This window comes from Panthera pardus, unplaced genomic scaffold (assembly GCF_024362965.1).
Source record: "Panthera pardus isolate Hobbes unplaced genomic scaffold, ASM2436296v1 HiC_scaffold_6, whole genome shotgun sequence".
Lineage (NCBI taxonomy): Eukaryota > Metazoa > Chordata > Mammalia > Carnivora > Felidae > Panthera > Panthera pardus.
In genome coordinates, this window is record NW_026526991.1 from 126771217 (window position 1) to 126791846 (window position 20630).

Below are 20630 nucleotides of genomic sequence, written 5' to 3' on the forward strand. Positions count from 1 at the left end.
CAGAGCTCTCTGGGGTCTCTTTTATAAGGGCACTAACCCCATCATGAGGGCCCCACCCTCATAACCTCATCACTTCTCAAAGGCCTCACCTCCTAATACCATCATATTGGGGGTTAGGGTCAATATTTGATTTGGGGTGGGGGGAAGGGAGAGACACAAGCATCCAGTCTCTAGCAACCATGTATGTTTGGAGGGGAGAAAAGAGGTAGGAGACGTTAACTATTGAGTGACTCTTGTTAACCCATGTATTTAGTCCCTCTGCAAAGAGTATCTGGCACCTACTCTGAGCTGGACCATGGACAGAAGAGTGAACAACACAGACCAAAGTCTGCCCTCTGTGGAGCACCCTTTCTCGTGGAATGTAGACTAATTTAATTAAATTAGTAGATTATGCGAGACTAAGTCAGCTAAAGCACTCGATGCCGAAATATGGAAACAAAAAAAATCCTGACAAGCTCAAACGATGGGCCAAATCTGAAAAGACAGTAAATGTTGAAAACATAGCTTGAAAAACAACATCTTAAGAGCTAAAATGTGGAGAGATTGTGGCACACTACTTATACTCAGAAGAGACTTAGAAACCTTAGTGGACAATAAACTCAATGTGAATTGATACTGAGACATGATTTCCCTTGAAACTAAAGCCACTTTTATATTTCAATGATTTAACCCAAAGCAAAGAGTGTAAATCCTACTTAAGGCTTCTCCTGGCTGTGCGTTCATGGGGTATCATCTTTTCTTTGGTATCACATGTGGTAACTCTAAGAAAGACGCTAGTGCACCAGCTGCAAATATCTCCATATGAAATTTCATATGGAAGTGGAATTAAACTTTATGAGGTTCAAGATTGCAGAAGTAGATAGGAGTAAGGACTAGAAGTCACAGAGCGGCCAGTTTTGCAAAGAAAATTCTAATAATTGTGTCCACAGATTGAATGAGTGGATTGTTGAACATCTGCAGAGGATGTCCAAGCAGATGTCAGAGGTACTGAGAGGGAAATTATGCGTTGGATCAGACTAAATGACTTTAAGACTCTGTCCATGTCCAGGACTCTATGAATGCACTGCAAAAGTCTGCCACAATGAGATTCATCCTTCAGGGAAAATTGAGAGAGGACTATAAAAATTATTTTTGAACATAAACTATGTCATCTTCTGGTTTCCCTTCACAGATGGCATCTTATTTTGGATATACAGTCACAGTGTCAGATGTTAACAATGATGGGTAAGTTTATAAGAACTTCCTCACTCACCATATGTTATATTCATCCACAGAGATGTTGTATTTTTTTTTCCTTCATGAAGTAGATCCTTCCATACTTCCTCAACAGAACAGAGACTCTCTTGTTTTAGTTGTTTTTTGGTTCAGGAGAAGAGGACATAACCCTCCTATTTTATGTCTTTCTGGAGACTTTCAACGTCTATTTTCTTTTTTTTTTTTTTTTTTCCCAACATCTATTTTCTAAAAGGACTATTTTACTTAGCTTTATCTTTAATTTAATAAATTGAATAGTCTTTGGCCATTCAAAATCCAAAGCCATTGAAGCATTTGCTCATCTGTCTGTCGTTACCCCTTAGCATGTGATACATTCATAAAACATGTGCACATAAATAAACATTTTTTTCTCCTGACATTGCTTTAACCAACAGACTAGTAACACCCATGGAAAAGATGAAATAATATTAGTTTTTCAGATGATAGTAGTAAATCATGCTTGAGTTTGGACCAAACACCGTAACAAATTACAGTTGTGTTTAAGTCATTATTTCAAAAATAAACTATTATTAAACATCTCTTTGGTTCACTAAAACCACCTACTCGATAGATAAAACAAATGATTAAATAAGAAAGCCAATACGTTGAGATAGAATGATTATCCATCCAATAAATATCATTGGAACACCTACTGTGTGCCAGGCATTATTCTCAGTGCCCAGAATATAGTGGCAAATGAGGCAAAATAGATCTCTGCTCTCAGAGAGCTCACATTTTTATAGAAATCAAGTACCTGCAGAAGTCTGACTACATCCCAGGGTCTGGATTAAGCAAGCATTTTAGATAACATCTTTGAAAGACATTAGCTATGACCTTCGTGTAGACAGAAACGTACTTTATATATTATGTGGTGTCATATGAATGGAGATACATTTAGTCACTTTTGTACCTTTTGGAAAATATCTTTTTTCTTCCATTCAACATATATTTCTTGAGCATCTAGCATCTAGCATCTAGCACACTAGCACTGTTCTAGGCACTGGGATATGGCAGAGAACAAAATAGAACCCCCCCCCCCCAATTAGGGCTATACTAGACATGGGGAAGTGGAAATTCCAGACAAAAAACAAATGAGTCAAATAAAATGCATTGAGATGATGATGAGCACTAGATAGGAAGAAAAAAACAAAAACCAGAAGCACTGTTCAGTGCTAAAAAGAAATGAGCTATCAAGCATGAAAAGACAGGGAGGAATCTTAAAGGCATATTCCTGAGTGAAAGAAACTGACCTGAAAGGCTACATAACTGTATCTCTCCAACTAGATGACATTCTGGAAAAGGCAAAACTATGGAGACAGGGAAAAGATTAGTGGTTGCCAGCAGTCAGTGGGGAGAAGAGGGGTGTTCAAAGGCCAGAGAAGAGAGGATTTTTAGGGCAGTGAGACAACTCTGTAAGACACTACAGTGTGGGATCCAGGTCATTTCACATTTGTCCAAATCCACAGAATGTTCAGGGCACTTGGGTGGCTCAGTCGGTTAAACGTCCAGCTTGGGCTCAGGTCAGGATCTCAATGCTCGTGAGTTTGAGCCCCACGTCAGGCTCTGTGCTGAGAGCTCAGAGCCTGGAACCTGCTTTGGATTCTGTCTCTCCCTCTCTCTGTCTGCCCCTCCCCCACTTGCCTCTCTCTCTCTCTCTCAAAAATAAACATTAAAAAGTTTAAAAATCCACAGAATGTTCAGTCCAAGAGTGAGGCCAGTGTAAACTATAGGCTCTGGGTGATGATGATGGATCCCTTAGGTTCATGGACAATAACACACACACCACACGAGTAGGGGACACTGATGGCGGGAAGGCTGTGCGTATGGCAACAGGAATGTACAGGAACTCTCTGTATTTTCTGCTTCGGTTTGCTCTGAACTGAAAACTTCTCTAAAAGACAGTCTATTAGGGGAGGTAGGGAATATTGGGAAGGTGGTGATATCAAATGGGGTAGATAGGGAAGACCGTGGTGTTAAGGTTGAGGAAAGTTGAGGAAAGATCTGCAGAGCTGGGGTCAAGGGGAAAGAGTGCTCAGGTTCCTGGAGGTGGGGGCTGCTAGAAGCCAAGGAACGTGAAAGAGGCTTGGAGAGGTGATGAGGGCACAGGATCAGAAAACTTTGTGGGCCACTGCATCTATAAACTGCCTTACCCAGAGCCTCGCAGACTATGCTACGGACAGAATGAGCCTGTTTTCAAGAAGGACACATCTCGCGAGCCACGGGGGGATTCTAAGCAAGGGAATGGCCTCTGACTTTGGTTTCATCAGACACGCTCTGTCTGGTGGGTCTCAGCAGCCGTGAGGCCTTCTGGGGGTCCACTGCCCTAAGCCAGGTGGGGCAGGACAGTGCCTTGGGCCAGAGCAATAGTTGTGGCAGGAAGTAAAAGGGTTGCACTCTGGATGTATTCTGAAAGTATATTTGCCAATCTTACTCTGCAAGCAAGGGATTTAAAATTAAATTGCTTTACCCGTCAGCCGAGCTGTGAAGAGAAAAGTAACAATCAGGACCGCCATTCATAATTTCCAACCTCAATGGACTGGACTTATCAGAGTGATTTAGGGGAAAAAAAAAAAGGAGAGGTGGGACTGAAAAAGAACGTGAGTCCACGACATGGTGTGATGTCCCAAATAAGGAAGCCCATGCTTTAGTCAAAACAAAACAAAACAAAACAAAACAAAACAAAACAAAATCCCACGGCGGTCATTGGGATACACGCAGACACGTTTCTTTCAACAGATGGTAACACAACACACACAAGGGCTTTTCCGGCCCGGGAGCCACGTGGTGTTTTATGGGGCCCCAAGTAACTCCGTGTGTGCCCTTCCTTTACTTCACCCTGCCCTGAACCCTTTCGGCTCTCCCTCGGGTCAACACTGTGCCCTGCAGGATGCTGCCTCCTTCCTGGAAACACGTTCGTTCCAGTCTGTAGCAAAGCTCTGGGACAACACTTAGAGTCTTTTTTTCTTTTTTCTTTTTTTTTTTTTTTTTTTTTGGCCATGTTAATAAAAAAACCAAAAAATACTTGTGAGGAAAGGACCTTTTTGGTCCCCTGCTGATCAAATTTAACATGGTAGTTACAGACACAGGAATATTCCAGGGATAATTTGTTATTTCTCGATGTTCTTAAAAATTACTATGCACATTATTTCTTTTTTTATTAGGCAGTATAATCTTCAGTCTTTAGACTGCATCGAAAAAGTGAGTCCATTATCTTTTTTTTTTCTTTTTTTTTTCAACGTTTTTTTTTTTTATTTTTATTTTTGGGACAGAGAGAGACAGAGCATGAACGGGGGAGGGGCAGAGAGAGAGGGAGACACAGAATCGGAAACAGGCTCCAGGCTCCGAGCCATCAGCCCAGAGCCTGACGCGGGGCTCGAACTCACGGACCGTGAGATCGTGACCTGGCTGAAGTCGGACGCTTAACCGACTGCGCCACCCAGGCGCCCCGTGAGTCCATTATCTTAATATTGCTGTTCTTTTTTAAAAATTTTATTTATTTATTTATTTATTTATTTATTTAGAGAAAGCACACACGCAAGCCAGGGAAGGGTAGAGAAGGGAGGGAGAGAGAGAGAATCACAAGCAGCCTCCGCACTATCAATGCAGAGCCCAATGTGGGACTTGATCCCCCTAAACGTAAGATCGTGACCTGCACCGAAATTAGGAGTCAGATGCTCAACTGACTGAGCCAGTCAGGTGCCCCAATATTGCCATTCTTCTAAAAAAAAATTTTTTTAGTGTTTATTTTTGAGAGAGAGACTCAAGCCAGGAGAGGAAGAGAGGCAGACAGAATCTGAAGCAGGATCCAGGCTCCAAGCTGTCAGCACAGACCACGACATGGGGCTCGAACCCACGAACTGCGACATCATGACCCGAGCTGAAGTCAGACAGTTAACCAACTGAGCCACCCAGGCGCCCCAACCGATGTTGCCATTCTTAAAGATAAAGTGCCCACAGATTCTCAGTCTGGATGTCATGTGCCATTCTTGGTTACTGTAATGCTATGTAAATTCAAGGCCCTATTATAAATGAGTAAACTATAGATGCCATGAGAATCTTTCACCCCAATAAAAGACAGACAATTCACATGAAGTCTGAAATTACAATAACAAAACTACGATTTGCCATCACCTCTGTAGCACCTGTGTTTCTGGAAAAAAATCACTTGATATTGTTGACTTTCAAATAGACATCTTATGTGTCTAGCTTTATACTTGATCTGAAGATAGGGGCCTGAAAACCACTACTAAATAGCAACAGCAGCGTCCTCACTGGGTGGGTATTTGTCCCCAGGGAAGGCACAAAACAACCCATCAGGGCAGAGACATAAACTGCTGTCCCTCAGAAATCTTAGCCGAACCAGAAAAGAAAGGCAGTGAATCATGCATGTGTCAGTGACTTTTCTTAAGCTCCATGTGATGGCTCCATGTCAAGAGACATGTGGCCCGATTTTGAGAAAGCATGCTTTTGTCGTTCTGACTTCTGACAGTATTTCTAGCAGAGATCAGAAGGCTGCATGGGATTTACAGGAAACCTGAATCCCTATCTCAAAGTTTTCCTGGATACGATATATTTGGTGCCCCCAGTTTCTTAGCCATTTCAAATGCAAAAATGTCTGTTATCCACTGAAACTATTGAAAAAGCCAATATTGCTCTAAGCAACAAAATTTTATCATGCATGATTGGCAGACAATGTTTTTTCCCTTCTCAAAGTGTCTTCCTGTGTAATATATGTCTAATAACATAGGACAACCCAAACTACAGTCCAGTGAAGCTATCTAAAATTCACACATGAAGGGAGGGTGTCTGGGTGGCTCGGTCAGTTAAGTGTCTGACTTTGGCTCAAGTCATGATCTCATGGTTCGTGAGTTCAAACCCCACTGTCAGGCTCTGTGTTGACAGCTCAGAGCCTAGAGCCTGCTTCAGATTCTGTGTCTCCCTCTCTCTCTCTCAGTCCCTCCCCCTCACTCTCTGTCTCTCTCTCTCTCTCCCAAAAATAAGTAAACATTAAAAAAAAAGTTAAAGCTGGGAAATTAGCATATTTGTCCTTGAAACACTCTATAACCATTTTTATTTTTATTTTTTAAAATAAAAATTGTATGTTTCAGGTATACGGCATGATGTTTAAGGTATACATAGGCACGGTGAAATTAATTACTGTGATCAAGCTAATTAAGACATCCATCTATAGGCTCCATCTATATTCACCCAACTGTGCAATCCATCCATTACAAAGTTACTTCTGTGTGTGTGTGTGTGTGTGTGCGCGTGTGTGTGTGCCCGCGCGTGGTGATAACACCAGAGATCCACTCTCTTAGCAAACTCCTAGTAACAGTGTTATTAACTGTACTCACCATGCTATACGCTAGATCTCTAGCATACATCCTACATGACCGCAACTTTGTATCCTTTGACCAACATCTCCCTTTGCCTCCCTCCCCGCCTCTGGTAACCACTGGTCTACTTTCTGCTTCCATGAATTTGACTATTTCAGATTATACGTATAGACACACACATATATAGATCTATTTAACTATCTCTATATACATATATATGTGAAAACATATAGATGCACTCTCTGCTCATATATTGATCCAGATTTACATATATGTATAGAATACATATAGATTCCAGTAACCTTAAATAAGGGTTGTGGTCGAAGAGTAACATACATATGTGTTTAAATGTTTTACCCTATTTTTTGTAAGAATCTACATTCCTGTTTGTTAAGTGTGCATATTATTAATTTCCATTATTTTTATAAGGTCTTACTTCCACTTTATAAAAGTATAAAATCCTAATTTCAAAGTTATTTTCCCCTATGAACCTTAAGATTGCCTTTAGTGATTCTAAAAACAACTGATTCACGATAAAAAATTCAGTTATAGTTTTTTGTGGCATGGCATATAAGAAAATTCAGTCCGTATGGTTATATCAAAGTGGCCATACTAGTCTGTTGCATTTTACTGAGTCATTAGTAATGATTCATAAATAATTTTACAGTCTATAAGTATATATATATATATATTTTTTTTTTTTGAAATTCACAAAACCCTTTCTAGCTTACCCAGCATTTATCAGTCAGTGATCAAGGAATTATCAGTGAGCATCAATCACCCATCAAAGTTCAATACTAAAACTGAGATGCAATTCCCATTTTTTACCCAAATTTCTAGTTTCCCAGAAGACTTTTTTTTTTAAGGCCTGCCTCTTTTAAACCTTGGATCTGAGTAGATGTTATGCAGTGACTCAGAATAGGATATTAAGAAGAACACTTGTCTAGTTGAGTGTTCATGGTTCAGAAGTTAGGACTTCCCCATGTTCTGTGATATTAAACCAGACTTTCCCTTCTCCAGCCAAGAGATAATTAAGTACTATTGTGTATCAGACTCCCTCGTGAACATTCTCTGACAGGATATATCATCTTCTGTACCCACCATGCAACAAATGCAAGGTCCCTCCAACACTCGATAGCAGGGGTAAAAAAAGACAGTGTCATTAAGTAATGATGACCAAATTAGTAATTTGGTGGAAATCTTCCCCATTGTTTTTTTTTTTTTAATTAAAAAAAAAATCTCCAGGTATTGTGAGGGCACTCCAAAAGTTTAGACCAAACAGTGGTGTGCATGCTGGTTGGTAGTTGATATTATCAAGCCTGTGACTGTTTTGAAAATATAAACAAGCTGGTGAAATTAACTTTAGTTTAGTTATCTTAAGATAGCCAGAGCTATAAACTCTGCCAATGTAAACTGTTAGGAATTTCTGGACAAACTTAACAAAGGGAGACAGAATATTTCATCTTGAGCCTAAGCAAGCAAATTAGTTTTTTTCTTACGGCTTTTGAAACTTACAATATTTAAACTATTTCAGAAACTTACAGAATTACAATTTAATCAATTGGGTTGTGTTTTCATCTCTGTGGGGCCTAAAGGAGTTCAATTTAAAGAGGTTTTAGCAGTTCGTTAACTTGAGAACATTTTAGAGAAGATGTATTTGAAAGGAATCAGCTTTGGGTAACTATGTTTTTGCCGTAGATTTAGTCCAAGTATGTTCTGTCACATGGGTTTTATCATTATGATTGAAATAAGTAGAAAATCTGGAAAACTAAAGCAGAAAGAAGAAAATTGAAATTGATTTCTGTAATGTAAATGATAAGCAATGTTAGTTTTTGCCCACCATAAAACAATTCAGTTGATATCAGCTCTAGAATAGTGCCTGCTAATCTGCATTCTGCTAAATGACCACATTCAAAACATTAATCCTGGTAATTAATGTGCAATATCTACTATTGGGAAAAAAGAAACATAAAAAGTTCATATATTAAATCAACACAACACCATCTGACTCTGAAAACTTGAATCTAGATAGACTCTTCGTATTGAATATTCTCATTCGTGGGTTCTCTCTCTCTCTCTCTCTCTCAATGTATTTTTGCTTTGCTTTTCAGGAAAATAGTTATAGTGTCTCTGTCCCAAACAACATGTGAAGGATGAGAAATTGAGCCTTGCATTGTGTTATATTATCAGAGCGGATTTAAACATAAAGAGACACAAATAAAACCTGTGTATGCTACCCAGAGATTTGAAAGAAAATTGTGCTTAAACATTAGACATTTCGGATAAAGTGAAATTTAGTGTATATATCCTTCTATAAAGTGCCTTTACATAATAATTTAGGTCTCATACAAACCACCAACATGACCCAAACAGAAAGAGTGGATTTTAGTGAAAACTTCATCATTGATATTATTTCCTCATCATTAATTGTTTTAAGATAAAAAATACAGGCTGGGTGATATATACATATCATATATATATGATATATATCTCTATCTCTATAGCTTAGATATATATACGTGTATATATACGTGTATATGTATATATATGTGTACATGTATATATACGTGTATAGATCTCTAAGAGAATATATATATCTTAGAATGGCACCCAGCCTATTACATAACTAGGTATTAGAAGGTCACTGAAAAATATCTTTACTAATAGATATTTTAAAACTTTAAACTTGAATTGGGGGGCATTTTCAAAACCAGGATTTGACAAAAACCAATTGTGAAATAGTCTAATAGCACACATAGCTTACTGCGATGGTTGTTTTCAGGGTTTTTTTGCCTTACGATCCATAATAAGAAATGCATTTGACATTGCAGCCCAGCACACTACACAACTGAAACAAAAATGACATGGAACAATATTTATTCTCATGTGATGTGTTCACTCTATTTGCTGTTGTTTTCTGTTTTGTTTTTAAAAATTGATTTTGCAGTCCACTAATGTGTTGCCAACCAAGCTTTAAAAACACCAGCCTAAGCGATAATATATATTGTGGCTCTTAAGCAGTATTGCTGTAATAAAATAATACTGACACTAAGTGCAAAGTATTCTATAAAGCACATTGTACCAATTAAATCCAACACAGTTATTGTCTTTCAACCTTATGAGAAACACAATTATAAATGAAAAACAAATGTCTTCCTCTGTTTTTATGGCAATTTGAACATTTTAGAAGACTTACACTTAACTATCTAGGGAATATATTTCTAACAAAATAAATCAAGGTTGTCGTAATACTTCCAAGAATCCAAAGGTTCCATGGGTGTGCTAGTCTGTCGCAATGATGCGGTGAATAATTTCCCATTTCTAGAACTTGTGTCGGCAGGGAGAAAGGCACTGCACCAACCGTGCCAGTCCTGCATCATGTTGGCACCCTTGGGGGCCAATTTTATGGCTTGTTCCTTCTTTACAGAATGAGAAAATGGCCCCCACTCCATCTCTGCAGTAGAGACCAGTGACTTCAGACATTTTTGAACCACAAGGCAGCAACACAATTAGGTGTTTAGCGAATGGCCCTGCCTACTGCCAATAATGGTAACAGAAAGAGAAGCAACCACAGACCTGCGGGGGAAGATCAAGGCAATACCCCCAATCCCTGCTCTCCTCTGGTCTTGGAGCACAGCAGGATGGCAAGCAATGGGAATTGTTTTTTTTTAATCCATGTGCTTGTCCTATTTTTAAGAAGATGTTTTGGGGCACCTGCGTGGCTTAGTTGGTTAAGCATCTGACTTCAGCTCAGCTCAGGTCATGACCTCACGGTTCGTGGGTTCGAGCCCCATGTCGGGCTCTGTGCTGACAGCTTAGAGCTTGGAGCCTGCTTCCGATTCTATCTCCCTGGTTCTCCGCCCCTCCCCCACGCATGTTCTATCTATCAAAAATAAATAAAAACGAGTTAAAAAAATTTTTTTTAACATTTTACCTAAGTATAGTAATCCAACTTAGGTTTTGGAATGTGAGACCCAAATGAGAGCCATTCCTATTTACCCATCCCCCCACTCACCTCCAGAAGGGCACTTGTGATGAGCACAAGGTGATGTGCATACAGAATGTTGAGTCACTATGTTGTACACCTGAAACTAATATAACAATGTATGTTAACTCTACTGGAATTAAAATAATTTTTTTAAAAAACAAAAGAAAAAATAATAGCCATTCCTCAGGTCTATCTATAACCGTCCTCGCCCCCATCCACCCCCCCACCCCCACCCCTTCCTTCTTACAAGTCGGCCAAGTAACATTCAAGGTGCATCTTGCTTTTCCCTGCGATTGGTCTCCTGCTTGGGAGACAAGTAAGAGCCTATTCTTGAAGTAGCTGGGAGCCCCAGACTATCCCAGAGTTACATTTCACCTTGTTTCTGACTCCTACAAGGTAGGAGAGGGAGAGGGGAGATGCATTGTTCTTTTTTACCAAGAGCTCTTTCTGTTTACATTGCTATAATGTAAAAATATTGTGTATTCCCTCAACACCTAACCCAGTGCCTTCACAATACCTATCATTTATTAAACTACTATAGTATGACCTGTCTATATACGTGTGCACGCACATTTGGAAGGAGACGTACAGAGAGAGACAGAGACCGAGAGAGATCTTCAGTGATGTATCCAATGATGTAGCCTATTTCTACATTCACATTTTTGAGGAAATGTAACTTGTTCAATAGGGCACAGCTTGTTACTAAAAGAGCCGGCTTTTAAATCTAGATCAGGAGAACGTTAAAACTCATGCTTTTCCCATATCATGTGATTCAACTTACTTTTTCAATTATCTTTTTTTTTTTTTGGTCTTATTTTTTTTAGAGCAGTTTGGGTTTATGGAAAAATTGAGTAGGAATTAAAGAGTCACATGTATTCTCTCTCCTCTCCACCCTCAGTTTCCACTGTTATTACCCTCTTGCATTGGTGTGGTACATTTGTTACAATATTGTTACATTATTAACTAAAGTGCGCGGTTTACATTAGGGTTCACTCTTTGGGTTCTACGTTCTGTGAGTTTTGCCGAATGCATAATGTCATATATCCACCTACAGTATCGTACAAAATACTTTCATTGCCCCAAAAACACCCCGTGCTCTATCTAGTCCTTCCTCTCCCTCCCCTCACTCCTGCCAACTGCTACTCGTTTTTACTGTCTCTATAGTTTTGTCTTTTCCAGAATGTTATACACATGGAATCATACAGTATGAAGGCTTTTGAGACTAGCTTCTTTCACTTAGCAAAATGCATTTAAAGTTCCTCCCTGTCATTTTGTGGCTTAATAGTTCATTTCTTTTTATTGATGAGTAATATTCTGTTATATGATGTGCCACAGGTTATTAGTGCAACCAAGGATATCTTGGTTGCTTCCAATTTTTGGCAATTGCAAGTTTTGGTTTTTTTTCTGGACCTAAGTTTTTTCAATTCACGTGCATGACCACCTAGGAGTGTGATGATTGTATCATACGGTAAACCTGTGCTTAGTTTTGTAAGAAACTGCCGTACCGCCTTCCAAAGCGGCTGTCCCATTTTTCGTCCTCACCGGCAATGAATGAGAGTTCCTGTTGCTCCTCACTCTTTTCCATCATTTGGTGCTGTCAGTATTTTGGATGTTAGTCATTCTAATAGATTCGTAGCAGTATCTCATTTTTGTTTTAATTTCCAATTCTCTAATGATATTTGACATTGGGAATCTTTTTATGTGCTCTTTGCCATCCGTAAGTCTTCTTTGATGATGTGTCTGTTCAAATCTTTTGCCCCATTTTTAATCGCGTTGTTTTCTTATTGCTCTATTATATATCATAAACATATAATATTGGTTATATATAACAACGATAACATATGTAATCTATTGTATATCCCATACATATAATATTGGTTATATATGACAATAATATATGCTATGTAATATATAATGGTATCATACTGTATATATTATTGTTATTATTATTACTGTGATTTCATATTATTAAGTTTTAAGAATTCTTTGTATATTTTACTTTTCCCATTAAAATTTTGGCACCCCTCTAGCACGGAGCCCACCTGGATCGCTCTCTGTACCCTGACTCCACTCAGAGACACTGCTTTGGGCTCAGAGTACTGTCACCTGGAAAGCCTGCCTCTAGAGCCACCTGTCAGAATCCCACTCAGGTCTAAGGCCGTCTCCCCCATGAGCATTGCTCAACTCTCTCAAAGTACCAGCCCTCTCTCCTACTCAGGATCTCTAGGACTTCGTTTGGATTACTTGTGTGCTTTTTTCCACCCTGCCTTGTCTGTAGTTAAATGAGTGGCAATTTGATTTCACTTGTAAGTTAATTAGGACCGGGGTTGACCTAATTGTCGCTCTATTCCTTGAGTCACTTATCCCAATGTCTTAAATACAGTTGTTACACAGAATGTCTCTTGAACCTGGGTACTAGTTGACCACTGCAGGGAAGGCGAGAAGTTGAAGAGGCGGTCAGGGTGAAGTTGCAAATGTCTTACAGATGCCTCCTATCTTAAAGGAGGATTTCTTTTTGGTTTTCAGTAACTGATCACCCTCATTCCTGCCTTTTAGATGAATGGTGATATTTTTAGTTTAGTTGGCAAGTTTCTGCATGTTGCCTAATCTATGTCAGCATAAAAACCAAAGGCAGATTTTTCTTTGGATTATTGCCTCTCCCAAGATCGGGGCATCTTCAGAGGTCATTAGTATAGATCACATTTTGAATTTTGGTTGACGTGACTTTTCCTAAGATTTCTAAAATAAAATAATGTATGCATGTGTTCTTAAAAACTGAAATAGTTTAGGTAGCTCTGTTGTACTCTTCTTCATGCCCATTGGCTCTGTGAAGGGAACACTTTTAACCACTTTTGTATTTTGTTCTCTTGGGGGGCTATATCTTTATCTCTAGATAATGCGCATAGGTATTTGTTTCTTGAATTTTTTTCAACCTTAAAAATTATCTGTTAATTTCCTGCTAGTGTATCTCCATTTACAAAGAATAACTATCAAGTCCTATTTGGGATGAAAATTTGTTTTCTATCTTTTTAGGTAGTACTATAACCCTCTCTGGTCTCTGCTTTATTTATTTTTGAGACAGAGAGAGACAGAGCATGAACGGGGGAGGGTCAGAGAGAGGGAGACACAGAATCTGAAACAGGCTCCAGGCTCTGAGCTGTCAGCACAGAGTCCTACATGGGGCTTGAACTCATGAACCGTGAGATCATGACCTGAGCTGAAGTCGGACGCTTAACCAAGCCACCCAGGCGTCCCCCCGCCTTTTTTTAAAATTATTTTTAATGTTTATTTATTTTTGAGATACAGATAAAGACAGAGCATGAGTGGAAGAGGGGCACAGAGTGAGGGAAACACAAAATCCAAAGCAGGCTCCAGTCTCTGAGCTGTCAGCACAGAGCCCGACACGGGGCTCAAACTCATGGACCGCGAGATCATGACCCGAGCCGAAGTCGGATGCTTAACTGACTGAGCCACCCAGGCGCCCCTCTGCTTTATTTAAATGGAAGTAACAAGAGGAAAGAAGAAGGCAACATTTATGTTAAACCTTATTACTGCAAGAAAACTTCATAATTTATGTGAATCATTCTGTTGTTGTAGACAAACACTAATCCACTTTGAGAGAAACCCTTTTTAGGTCCTTTTGATATGTTTTGCTTGTCTAGCTACATTTTCTGGAAATGCACTAAAAATCTTTTGAAAAGGGTGAAGTATCTGGTTTTCTTAAAGTGGTCATTTGTAACACAGTCTAAAAGCTCAGTGTAACAAGTCTTCTTTTCCTATAACGTTCTATCCCATAGACATAACAAAGCAATGAAAGAAACACGGTGATTGTAAAATGTACCTGGGGAAAGGAAAAATACCAATGGAAATGTACTAAGCTAGTTGGTTAAAAATGTATCCACTGGCCGGGGGGGGGGGGGGGGGGGGGGGTGCGGCACCTGGGTGGCTCAGTTGGTTGGGAGACCTCCCAACTTCAGCTCAGGTCATGATCTCATGGACTGTGGGTTCAAGCCCTGCATCGGGCTCTGTGCTGACAGCTCAGAGCCTGGAGCCCGCTTTGGATTCTGTGTCTCCCTGTCTTCTCCTCCCCCCACTTCACCCCATGTTCTATCAAAAATAAACATTAAAAAAAAATGTCCCCCTGGAATCTCACGTCTGTCGGTGCTCTGACCTCTCTCTTTGTTCCCTGCAGAATGGATGATGTATTGATTGGGGCCCCTCTCTTCATGGAACGTGAATTTGAGACCAGCCCTAGGGAAGTAGGGCAAGTTTATCTGTATTTGCAAGTGAGTGCTCTTGTCTTCAGAGACCCACAGATCCTCGCGGGCACCGAGGTTTTCGGGAGATTCGGTAGTGCTGTGGCACACTTAGGAGACCTGAACCAAGATGGATACAATGGTAATTTATACCAATACGTGGAATTGTTTATGTGTTGTAATTCATGTTACTGTTACATGAAGGAAACAATGACGTCTTAAAAGTATTTACAGCAGTGTAAATACAGGGGAAAGTTCTTATTATTGATTTTTTAAATTTTTAAATGTTTATTTATGTTTGAGAGAGAGACAGAGCATGAGCGGGCAAGGGGGAGAGAGAGGGGGAGACACAGAATCTGAAGCAGGCTCCAGGCTCCGAGCTATCAGCACAGAGCCTGACGCGGGTCTCGAGCCCGTAAACCGTGAGATCATGACGTGAGCCAAAGTCAGCCGCTTAACAGACTGAGCCACTCAGTGCGCCTATTATTGATTTTTAATGAACTATTAAAGAAATCTCAAGACAATTTAAAGTTAAGTTGTCATATATCAGCTCTAAATAAAGGCAGCTATTATTTTTTAAATTAATATTTGGAGTTAATGACTCAAAGAAAACTAAAGAATCTTCCATATGTACAGTCAAGACAAAGAAATGCATGCTGATATATGAAGAAGAATGATGCCTTGTGATTAACCCATGTGAGTTACATATAGGCTTTGCTGAATTTTAATTGGTCGGTAAATTTCAGCTTAAAGCAACTTCAGTGTTTGCAGTAGTGTTAAATTCTTGGTTTAGGATTATGATTCTTTAAAGTAGGAATTTATGAATCCCTTGCAAGTACCCTTTCCTCAGAAAAACATGCAAGCTCACACAAAGCTTGCTCGAATTTGCTCGAACAAAATAGCCTAGGGAGTGTTTGCATCAGATCAGTATTCATTAGTACCTTTGCCAAGGGGTATTGTAAGGTTAAGTTTTCTTTGAGAAAAAAGACATCCCAGAACTGTATGGTTACTAATTTTTAAAGTGCCATAAAACAAAAATGCATATTACAAGTTCATGTTTCCAGGAAAATAATAAAAAGAGAGACAAGTTTATCTTTAACTGATGAGCTGCTTTCAAAATCTGCCCTATCCCTGGGCACCACGCAAAATATATTTATTTTGCTACATTATCTGTTGAGTCATCCTTATCACCATATTTTCCTCTATGTATCTTTTTTTTTTTCTCAAACCCTTCGTGATATTTTTAAAAGGTAAGAGAAGCATTTTTAATGGCAGAAAGCGTGTTCTGCCTCTGATGTCACTGATGTATAAACTGGGTAAAATAGGGGCACCTGGGTGGCTTGGTCGGTTAAGTGACTGACTCTGCACAGGTCATGATCTCACGGTTCGTGAGTTCGAGCCCCGTCTTGGGCTCTATGGCAACAGCGAGACTTGGAATTCTCTCTCTCCCTCTCTCTGCTCCTTCCCTGCTCATGCTGTGTGTGTGTGTGTGTGTGTGTGTGTGTGTGTGTGTGTGTGTCTCAAAATAAATAAACTTTTTTTAAGTAGGCAAAATAATGCCGGACTGGGATGAAACACAGGGCCGATGTGGATGGACCTAGAGGAAGTGAAAGAAGGGTCCCTTTGCACCTGCCACATGATGCGATCTTCATTTTCCACAACAATCTGAGATTTGGGATAGTTTATCCTTATCTGTTAAGTGAAGCTGGAATGATAATCCTTGTTATGTAGTCAAAATCCACTCACGATTTACTTAGTCTTGTCAAACTTAGGAGCAAAGAGAAATAAATGACAAAATGGGGATACATAATTGTCACCCGCTGTGGCGAGCTATTATGTTATTGTGTTATTGGTGCTCTTTTTTTATGTAAAACTAAATATTCGAGTGTTTTATGTTTTTTAAATTCATGTATTTATTTTGTGAGAAAGAGAGAGAGAATCCCAAGCAGGCTCCCGCTGTCAGCACAAAGCCTGAGGCGGGGCTCGATCCCATGAACCATGAGATCATGACCTGAGCAGAAATCAAGAGTTGGACGCTTAACCGACTGAGCCACCCAGGCGCCCCTTGTGTGTATTGTTTAGAACAATTCTGATGGACACAGTGTGTGGAAGTTAACTTTCGTTCAGTGCCATATTTAAGTGGGAGTCGAGTGGTAGGGTCCTTTCCAGGTTTCTCTGTATCCTCTACTGTTAAAATGGGTCCTGCCTACCTCATGGGGCGATGTAATCATTACATTAGATAATCTCTGTGAAAGAGATTGGTTTTTTTTTCCTTTTAACAAGAAACTCGTAAGTACCCTGCAAAGGTGTCTCTCCTGTTCTACTCAGCCTAGTGATGGGACCCAGCCCTCCCTGTGGCTTGTTGCTAAGTTCCCATGTAGACCATCCTCTGCCTTGATCCTCCGATGGGCCAAGTGCTTTCCAACCTTCGACCTTTGCACACCAGTTCTTTCTGCCTGGAGCGCTCTCCCCTCCGATTTCACATGGTTGGTTTCATCTTGTCCTTAGATTTCCATTTCAACGTGAGCCTTAATGACACCTTGCCTGATCCCCTAATCTAAAAATAATAACCTGACAGAGCGCCTGGGTGGCTCAGTTGGTTAAGCAACCTACTCTTGATTTCAGCTCAGGCCATGATCTCACAGTTCGTGAGATCAAGCCCTGCGTTGGGCTCTGAGCTCACAGCATGGAGTCTGCTTGGGATTCTCTCTCTCCCTCTTTCTCTCCCCCTCTCACGCTCCCTCATGCTCTCTCTCTCTCAAAATAAATATTTTTAAAAAGATACGTAAAAATAACAACCGTTCTCCATCACATTAATATTTTTGGTTCTTCTGCATAGAGTTTGTCACTTTCCATATTTCCTTGATTGCTTCTTTATTCAAATTGTCTACTACCTGCGCTAGAATATGAATGTTCGAAAAGCAGCATCTGATTTGCTGTCACAACTGCTGCGTCCAACACATAGCAGTCGCTCGATAAATATTTGCAGGATGGATAAAAGGTAAACGAATAACTTATGGTTGCTGCAGTATTATGAAATTTTCATGGAAAGCTTAATAAGCCCTTTGGATTTTACGTTACGGCTCTTCGACTGCACTTCATTCCACGTCTCAAACATTCTTCCTGACTTAAAAAATATGTTTATGTGTGTCCGTTTGTAGACATTGCCATCGGGGCACCCTTTGCAGGCAAGGATCAAAGAGGCAAAGTGCTCATTTACAATGGGAACAAGGATGGCTTACACACCAAGGCGTCCCAGATTCTGCAAGGATTGTGGGCCTCCCAGACCATCCCTTCTGGATTCGGCTTTACTCTCAGAGGAGATTCAGACATAGACAAAAATGATTACCCAGGTAAGGGTTTCTTTCTTTTCCCATGAGAGCCCACTTCCCAGAAGGAAGCCCGTTCTCGGGACAGTGCATCGTGTGAAAGTGGTTCCCCTCCTGAAGGGGAAGGCCAAGCTTACCCACAGATGGCCCCGGGCTTTTGTCCATGATTCCCAAGTGACAAAACAAGGAAGGCGGACAAAACAAACACTCCCCATCCCACCAAGAAACAATGTGAGAAAGGCAAGGTGGCTTTTGAAAACCTGCACTGGACGTAAAACTTTGTCAACTTTGCGACAAAAGTCTTTGTTTGAAACCCCTCAGTAAGCTGTTGTCCATTGATGAAGACTTGCCTCAGGGCCAGCTAGAGCAATTTATTTTAACCCTGTAATTCCCTTTTGAGCTCATAGCTCCTGTTAATTAACTCATGAGCCTCAACATTTCTGTCATCAAGCTCATGCTTTTGGAGCATAAGTATTTTCTAGCCGTCCTTTGGGGTTTTTCAAAATAGATTGCGTATTTCAAAGTGAAGCAAAAGGAACTGGTTGATAAGAAAGATGGTAAACTGTTCTTGGTGACTTCACTCCGACTGAGGGCTCGTGGAAATTATACTGCCCAGCGAGATAATTCACGGTTTGTGCGTGCCGGAGGAAGGCACAGTTTGTCTTAAAGGATTGTTTTGGGAATCCCAGGGTTTTTAGCAGAGAGCATTAGACTTCTTGGTTTTATGATGCAATTTTCATTTTTATGTTAGTTATTTTAAAATGGTTTCAACAAATACTTAGAAATTACTACTAGTTAACCAACAGCTTCAACTATTTATTAAAACCTGTCTCATTCCACCACGTTCACGCTAATTGGGTGCTTTCCATATGTCGAGGGTTTTTTTTTTTCTGGTTTGGGGCAACATTCCAATACACTGACTGCCTAAACATACATAACTAATTCCATCCTTCCGTTTTCTCTTCCCCTCTGGCATCAGGCAAAAAGGATACTGTATCATCTTCTCATAAATTTGCCAGAAATCTTTCCTGGCACCACCAAAGACGTTCTAATGGGCTCAAAGCAGATTTAGTTTTATACCGTATACGAATACATCCTACCTCAGCAATTTCAAGAGCGTCTAGTTAAGTTTATTTTCTTAGGTTATACTATACTAGTCTAATCAGTGAGGTTAGTGGGGTTTTTTGGGGGGAGGAGGGTGTCATTCATAATCTATTCTATTTTAAATAATCCAAAAATTAGTCCCTTATGTGATTTCTTCCCAAAATATGTCAGGATGGTTCATGAAATTCAACTCATAGGCTGTAATCTTAGATGAAGAGTTATTTTTGGAAAGCTATTGCTATTCATTATGCTTGTCATATTCTTACCTTAGTACCAGGGAACTTGACAGACAGGTGGCTGTACCTTCCGCCAGGTAAAGGAAATAAGGGATGTATTGAGCGCCTAGGAAGTTCATCAACTTTCTTTCAAGTCTCCTAAATAAAAGCCAGGAAGGAGAGGATCATAAGACAATTTTTATCTCAAGGAATATTTCTTCTGGGGGTGGGTGGAGGGTTGAGGGAGCGGGGAAAGAGGAGGCAGACAGGGAAGAGAGAAGCTAAAGTAGGCAGATGTTGGCAACTAGTCACCTCTTAATTATGTCTTCTTTTATCCCTTCTTAACAATCGGAAAAAGGTCATTTGAAGCCATTCGTTAACCGTACCTACTGAGGCTGATTCAATTAATACTAATTAATGAGGTTAATGCAGTCTGTGTATCTATCTGTAAAGTAAATGTCCTTCACTAAGGCAGGACCATTCATGCCACTAATTGGATTCTTATCCCTTGAGATGATCTCGAGGCATTCGGTGTGCGACTGTACATCTTCTTAGTAGACTTGGGTTCTGGTCCCGGTTCTGCCTCTCGAATGGAAATGTGGATGTCTTGTGATTCATGATCCTAGAACATTTTCCTTGATCCCCATCTCTTTACAAAAGAATGACATTCAAAGAATCCTTAGAGTGACGCCAAGTCCCCAGAGACCTGTGCAGAGGCAAAACCCTAATGGGGGGTAATAACTACATTCTCTTCACCACTACGATGGATTTGAAATCCACAGGCATAATTCAGGAATCAGTTGAACAGATGTTCACTTAGATTCAAGACTTTCTCCTTTCCTGTCTCTGAGGCCACTCTTTCAAGGAAGGGAGTGGCAAAGGGCGTGCCTGTTGTCCAGGGACTAGGAAAGGGACATCCGGCCCAAATGCATCATCTGTTTTTACTAGTTTCTGCCTGAAGGATAATTCAGTCTCTCCTGGCCTTTCACGCAGTGCTCAAGTTTCTGTGGTTAATACCATGGCCTCTGTAGTGGCCACTGCTCAAAAGTTCCATGGGTCATGAATCCTTATTCTATTCTGGCCTCTTCTGGTCCGTTCTTAGTATGTGCTTCCATGCTATGGTTAGGACCCAGACATTTACAGGTTAG

At 40.2% G+C, this 20630-nt stretch overlaps 1 protein-coding gene across 1 annotated transcript in view; it reads left to right on the top strand.

Moving 5' to 3' along the window:
- Positions 1 to 20630, top strand: part of ITGA8 (integrin subunit alpha 8) — a 188832-nt gene that overhangs the window by 59596 nt on the left and 108606 nt on the right. Inside the window, exons 11-13 of the mRNA XM_019460684.2 lie at positions 1172 to 1224; positions 14771 to 14976; positions 17996 to 18187. Coding sequence (XP_019316229.2) covers positions 1172 to 1224; positions 14771 to 14976; positions 17996 to 18187 — 451 coding nt within the window. The remainder of the gene's footprint in view (positions 1 to 1171; positions 1225 to 14770; positions 14977 to 17995; positions 18188 to 20630) is intronic.